Source organism: Lepisma saccharinum, chromosome 4 (assembly GCF_977018435.1).
Source record: "Lepisma saccharinum chromosome 4, izLepSacc3.1, whole genome shotgun sequence".
Lineage (NCBI taxonomy): Eukaryota > Metazoa > Arthropoda > Insecta > Zygentoma > Lepismatidae > Lepisma > Lepisma saccharinum.
The window spans coordinates 72,121,071-72,128,636 of record NC_139232.1 but is presented as its reverse complement, the minus strand read 5'-3'; the positions used below and the strand labels follow the sequence as shown (position 1 = coordinate 72,128,636).

The 7,566-nt window shown below is 36.5% G+C and overlaps 1 protein-coding gene across 1 annotated transcript in view; it reads right to left on the bottom strand.

Annotated features, from left to right (window-relative positions):
• Positions 1-2,604: 2,604 nt before the first annotated feature.
• LOC145987196 (uncharacterized) overlaps positions 2,605-7,566 on the bottom strand; it is a 153,873-nt gene continuing 148,911 nt past the window's right edge. Inside the window, exon 6 of the mRNA XM_083121713.1 lies at positions 2,605-3,509. Coding sequence (XP_082977839.1) covers positions 3,418-3,509 — 92 coding nt within the window. The 3' untranslated portion in view covers positions 2,605-3,417. The remainder of the gene's footprint in view (positions 3,510-7,566) is intronic.

The window sequence follows — 7,566 nt, the reverse complement described above, 5'->3', positions numbered from 1 at the left end:
CCTTCATGGCGTGGTGCTAAGCACAGGGGCACTTTACCTTTACCTTACCTGTACATTTACAATACCTACATGTGCTTGACTAGGGTGTATGACTCAAGAAGAATTAGCCAAGCATTTTATGGATTTGGATATAACATTGAGCCATGGCGAATATCGCAATATTGATGGCAGTCATTTATGTTCAGAACTGAAAGTGTTCCGTGATCTCTTACCCCAGTAATTTAAACAGCAGAACAACTCATACATTCGGCATCTTTCACGCTCCTTTCGAAACACGTACATTACATTGACAATCCCTGTTACAGCAGCTAGTGCTGAGAGAAGTTTTTCGAAGTTTAAACTTATCAAAAATTACTCGAGATCAACTAAGTCGATTTGAGAATTCTGTAAAATATTCTCGCCACTAGATTACGAATAGTTCATTGAATAATTTGCATCGAAGAAGACAAGAAAATATGAATTTTGGTGAACAAACTAATAGAAAACGCCAATAAACTGAAAATAGAATTCATAAATGATACTGGTTTCACATTACACAAAATATGTAATAAATAACTGTTTATTATGAACGGAATAGACTTTCAGACTGAGCAAGAGATTATCCAGATTTTTCAATTTTGATGGGTGTTTGCACGATTTTAGGGGGGTAAAATTATAAATGTTAATAAACTATTCCCTGTGAAAAAGTTAAGGGGGTATATAAATCATTGAGATCCCGGATATTTAAAATTAATTTGAACAATTTTCGTTAAGGGCCCCGCGCATGCGCCATAATATACCCTAATTCAATCAATCAATATAATTTAACTAATCTGCAACAAAATGAATCAATTCATATATTGCAAACCTATTCCCAATGCAAAAGTATTTTAGTTAGAGAAGGGATTGAGCATAAAATTGAGGGGGGGTATCGAATTCTTCTCTATTACTATTGTCTTATACTGTTGCGGAAATTCTGGTGTGGAGATTGAGAATTATTTTTTTGGAGGAGACAATATCACACTCTTCAATATCAACAGTAAGTCTAAAATCGGCATGGGAATTTTTGTGGTAGTATTGAGTATTAAATTTAATGGAAGAGATATGAAGCTCTTGATAAAGTGTTAAATCTTAGATTGTTAAAGGATGTCTGTAGTGAAGAGAGAGTTCGAACACTAATTTTGGAGACTGTATTTAGCAATGGTATCCACACATTCTCGAGCCCGAACGTGCCAAAAGAGAAGCTGGCGAAGTCTAAATATCTCGAGATGCTAAGAAAGTATTGACACCCCATTAAATTAATATTCTTGGAAGCCTGCAAAGAAATGGATGTAAAAAAATTTCTTGCTCGCTTCGCTCGCAATAATGTGTTCCAAGCATGCGTGTTTGGCGCTTTGCTGAGGCGAATATGAAGTTTTATACTATACCTGCGTTACAAGACATAAGCGATATTCTCGATATTCATTAGTAACATCACTTCTTAAAATATAATGCTTAGTGTTCATATACTGCTTAGTTTTAAGCAGGTTCATCGTTTGGAACAAAATGCTAAGAAAAAGTTACTTTCGCTAGACACGCTGTCGCAATTAAATACTTTGTAGGGATAACGATATGGCTTGAGGGCACGAATGATATGTTTTGGGGGGAAGCATGACATAATTGGGGGGACGCATGACATGATTTTGGGGGGATGGGCACCCCTGCTGCTAATGTACCTCGGCGATCAATATTGGGACAACTTCTTGTACACTATGTGTACGTGTGTGTGAAAATTTTAACGCTGATGACACCCAGATACACTTACCAACACAAAGCAGAAAGAATTTGCAGCTGATGAGATTTGAATGGACTTACAGTAAACACCAACACCACTGGGGAGTAGGAATAAATTTGTAAACGACAGATTCAAAGATGTGGACTTGACAATTTACCAAGACATGCACTTAAAACTGTAAAGTTTTGGGTCATGTGACTGATTTCTTTATTTCTTGATGGTGCACGTACACATAACGGAGATGAAATGCGTAACAAAATCTTATATTCACATATAAGTTTCATAACAATTTTTTCTCGTAATATAATTACAGTAAGTTTCCATGCAACATTTACAAAACATACGTGCGAAGACGTGTTAATCGTCTTCCCTTGTCCTTTCTGTCAATGAAAGGATTCTCAACTTACACTTAACCAGTATGTCACTTCCATAGGTTTGTAAATATCCCTTGTACTTTAGACAATAATATATATGTTTTCTGAGCTTTAATTTCATTAAAACATGTAGGAATCGTGTATTAATGCATGAGGGTTGTTTCCAAGTTCTTTTAAACGATCGTATAACTCACATGTGTTTTGATTACGGTTTCTCTTAGTGGTATACATTACAACTTATTGCTTCCTCTGTATTGCAAAATCAACTTCTCCTTTAATTTTATGGTTTATGTGGAATAACATGCATATTGCACATCTCAACAGCAGAATTGTTATTTAGAAAATCAAATAAATGTTATTGGTACTATGTAAAAAAGTAATTATTTCTGTTTTCTTGAACATTCAAAACAAAACAAAAATTTACTTTTTGGATATTAAAAAAACAATCAAATAAAAACTAACTTATTTTTCCTAATCTCGTCACCAATACGACCAAGTCTTGGGAGAGATGTTATGCTGCAAAATTCAACAGCTGCTAAATGTCCTGTAAAAAGTTCAATTGTTGTCAATGTAGATAGGACATGTGCTTGTAAAAATCTCACGGTTATAGCACAGATAGATTTTCTTAAGCGTGTTTAAAACAATATCATTGATCTTGTGTTAAAACCAAAAATAAACAGCCCATTTTTTAAAACAAAAATTTAAGGCTTTGTGAATAGTACGGGAAGAAATAGAGAGAAACTAGTTATCGGAATTAACTCAAGAGATTATACTTTTGAAATATATTGAAAGAAATACATTATTATCATTTATTTACTTACCGAATACCCAACCCTCATGCGTTGAGATAACACTCATTTTATTTCGTTATCAGAAAAAGACAATATGTGATAATAAGTATATATGTTGTCTTTTCCCTCTCCATACACACATAAGAAACCTGTCTTATAATGCTCACCTCTATTCTTGATTGTCTTTAGATTATCAAAATCTCTTTGTAACACATTAAAATGAACACAAAGAGTCACATCCATAGCATGAAACGTCGCATATAATAACTGAATGTATAACATCGTATAACAATGGTCGGTCGTTCCAAGCAGTGCAGGTCATCAACGTCGGATTCAGGTCCGTATGTTGCGCTGGTCAACACATCTGAAACATCAGTGTGGACGTGCGGTACTAATCACAGTGGCTGGACGAAGTATCTGAGAATCAATAAAAATCTGTCTTCATTGTTTAATTTTAAATTTCTATTTCGCATATCGAATACGAGATTCCGTCTCAAAATCACGTCGATGTTCTTGAGCAGCAGCGGCAGAGCCACATAGCGGCGAGAAGGACAACTAAAGTCGATTGGCTGAGAAGAAACTGCGAAGTTCCTGCAAAATGGACAGAAATACAAATGTATTTTCCTCAAGAAGATAGAAATCGGAAAGAACATAAGCTCACCTTGAATTAATATTATTGTAAATCATTTCATAATCGAAAGCATCATTCATATTTTATACGCAAAGAACCACTGACTTTTGAATACATGAAAATGAAAGTAAGAAAAATTACAGGAGCAAATTGTTGATGCAAAATTTAACGACAATTAAACAAATCATTATCTGAGATTTATATGTAATTTGAGAACTGTATTGTTGATATTCGTTAGATATTTGGACTAAGAGTAACATAATTATGTCATTCAACATTTTCTGAATATAACAAGTTATTTGTTTCAGTAACGTGACTAAATTAGTTTCCTTTTTCATATGCATAACCGTAACTACATTACTCAAGTCAAGAAACAAAATTAAGAGTCACTTTTATTATGTTTTCGAAAAGAAAAACATTTTGCATTATTATTGATTTTCCTACCTCCGTATTTTCTTATTTAAATTTTAAAGGAGAATCATAATAATTTAATGAAAATTAATTTTAATTTCATATGGTCATCACTGGAAGAAAGAACACCTTGCTAGAGTTAATACATGAAACATGTTGCGCAAGTTATATATCTTATCTAAAATACAATAACTGTAAAGGTAACTTAATTTTAAAGTAGCTGTAATATAACTGCCACTTTCTTATTTTTAAGATTTTTTTTTTGACTGATTTTATTATTTGCTTAAAGTGACAAATGTATACTTTCTGAATTCATGCCCTGGCTTTTTGTTACGAGCTTTCAAGAATGCTTAACGTTACTAGACATTGCAATCCTACAACAAAACAATACAATGGTGCTTGAAAGTGGCGGCGATTGGATGCAAACTATCCCCCCTCCCCCTTACTTTTTGCCACTCACGTACTATGGCCTCTTAATGCTAAGCCTTGTTTGCCAAGAGAAAATAAACTGTCCTTTTCTGTTGAGAAATTCCTCATAAGTAAAGAGTTGACGCTATGTAAATATACATTTTTCAGGTGTGTTCAGATGTCCACGAAAGCCACTCTACCTTCTTGTAGGGATTGGTTAGAAAATCCCTCTCATGTTAAGGCTATACCGATATGTCATTATTCGAAAATCCTCCAGAACAAAAATCGTGGAGGTTTAGTTCCGGTGAAACGGGAGGCCATTTCCATCCAAGTCCAATATATTCTTCATGTTAGGGTAAGTCATCCACGAAGTCGAGGACTTGTGTGTGGTTCCGGTAATAGAGAAAAAACTATTCAGTTGAATAATGCATTTTGTATATTTCTTAATTAATTGACGCTAAAGGTGATGCTAGATGGCAGTATTTTCAATTCTTAAAGTCCCATTTATAAGAAATTGTTGTAAAGGAAAGTTACTCCTGTATTTTCTAAAAATATATTTGCTTACAAGGGTTCTATATTTTCCTATCTCTTGAGCTTGTAATTATGTAATTTAGAATAATATTAACAGTAGAATATAATACTGCATGTTAAAAGTCATAAAAGTCTTAACGTTACATAACTTCAAAAAACTCTACTCAACGTATTGTTCGTTAAGTTGCTTACTATTAATAACTTGTAATTTTGAATACTTAATTAGAAGTAAACTTATAGTGCTCCCCTCAGAGGACATCATAGTAGATATTCCTGGAAAACAAATCTTTGACCAATGTGAAATTGTGAAGATCTTCTTCAAGATTACATTGCAACGACCACATTCAACTTGAAGTTGAAGGCGAAAAGAGCCGAATGATAGGCCAAGTTCAAGAGAAAAGTTGAAGTAAATATTGTAGAGATGAGTTGACGACAGACGTTTTGGAGAAGCCGCTGGAGAACTGGAAGAAAACAAACGGAAGCTCACGGAAGTGGAACTTTCCATGTGGGTGACATTCGGGGCCGTCCATCAAGAAGTACATCGCCAAAGTTGGAGGAATTCCAGCTTCTGAATTCCCTATCAGAGTAGAATCTACCACTGAAAAGCAGGGATTCCAACCTCCAATAAATGTCACAAGAAATCGAGAAAAGTTACTATTTTAACGTTGCTTTGGGTTCAAAGTGAGGTTTCTACCGGTCACCTTGGCGAAGGTGCTCCGAATTCGGAGACCACAGTTCAAACACGGGCTAAGCCAGGCATTAATGTGTTTGTTACATCATCAATTTCATCATTCATCCCCATCGTCGAAATTAACCCATAGATGTAGAAAGGTGACTAAAATATTGGAAGTAGAAATTAAAATATAAAATGCGCATTGCCAAGAGTATCTTTTATAAAGACTAACGGTAAATATTCTTATTCGATCAGTGTTTTGTTCTAAACATACCATGTTCACTTGTAGTAATGAAAATTACATGAAAGTATTTTTTGTGTCAGTAATACCACAGAAAATATAGGACTCGTTTCATATGCTGTTGCAGTTGGAACACAGAGAATTACCGAAAAGTTTATGCATTCGAACTGTATAGTTTGCAACAGCACAAAACATTATATTTATTATTATTATTATTTAGCGTCGCTTTTCTGCACTTTTGGCTAATAGCGAACATGATAATGAGTAATGAGATGATAAAAATGATGAAGGACACTCACAAAAACACCCATGCCCAGATTGGGATTCGAATCCGGGACCCCTGGAGTCGTACCGCGCTGTACTAACTAACCACTACGCAACGGAGGTCGGCAAAATGTTGCAGATAAAATGACAAGGTAGACATTTTGGTACCTAGAAGTGTATCTTGAGAATTCCTATGTAGGGAGATATACTGATGACAATTCTGAATATCAAACAGCAAAGCCTAACCAGTATCAGTTTCGACCTGGACTCACGCCACGTTAACAAGCATGGAGACATCTTGCCCCATCGAGATTGCACCCTTGATCACCACCGGCGGTTCCAGAAAGCGGCAATTTGGTATTTCCCTTTCCTCCCCAGTTTCTGCGAGGATCCCAAGATAAGAGGAAGAAGATCAGGGCAGAGGGGGAGAAAGGGTGGGGGGGGGGGAGAAAGACGAGGCAATGGATGTTCCCTTTGCACGCGAAGTAGCGCTTAGTGAATCCCGCCTCATTGAGGAACATTTGTAGGAATCGGCCCCTGATTCCCGCCTCCCTACCCCCCTCACCAGCCCTGCAACGGAGAGGATTCCGTGACAAACGTCTTCGGCAGATGATTAAGATAAGGGCGGTCAGAAATCAAACACCCGGCTGCATGGGTGCTGCCCTCGCATCGGCTTACAGCAACAGCTTCGGAAATTCTCCAGATGTGTTGTGTTGTGGAGCGGAAGTGATTCTCCGTATCCTTGTTTTTGAGAGGAGTTACCGTACGGGTTGTTTTAGCCCGCTAGCAAATTTAACTTCTGGAAATTTGATCATGTGTCTGCTGAGATTGTTAGAAGAGTTAATGCCGGCACACTCGGTGTTTGTTCTTCCAGTATTGCATCTCATTCCCCTCTGGTTATTAGTGCAGGCAAATTAGTTGAAAAAGTGGTAGAGGAATGAACTCCTCCCGAAGAACAAAGCTTCCTGGAACCTTATCATTAATATCACTAAACGTATCCTCCAATCCGTATCCTACAGCTGCCATATTGAAAAAATGGCCGGTAGTACCTGAAAATTCAACAAAGTGTTGAAAAATGTTCCGAACGAGATAAAGTTTGAAAATTTCCTAAAACTCTCCAGTTAACATGTAAACTTCACTATAAATCCATCTCGAACTATAAGATGTAAGGGGTAACCATTTTCGTAGACGCCCAAATGTCAACCTCGTTTCACTGTATTTTGTAGACTAGCCACGCTTTGCCGTCTGAACTCACGGCCAGTACAATCCGCCGTGGGGCTCGTGTCATGTGCTGTCCTTGTGTGTTTGTGATTGTTTTATTGTATTTCCATTCGCTTCATCTTATCACAATTCATCCTCACCTTCGGGATTAGCCAAAAGTGGCAGAAAAGCGAAGAAAAATAAAACAAATCAATGAACTATCTGGAACTATGGCCGCCAGTACAGGCAAATTACGGAAAGTGCTGAACAAGTTTCCGAATGTTTTGTC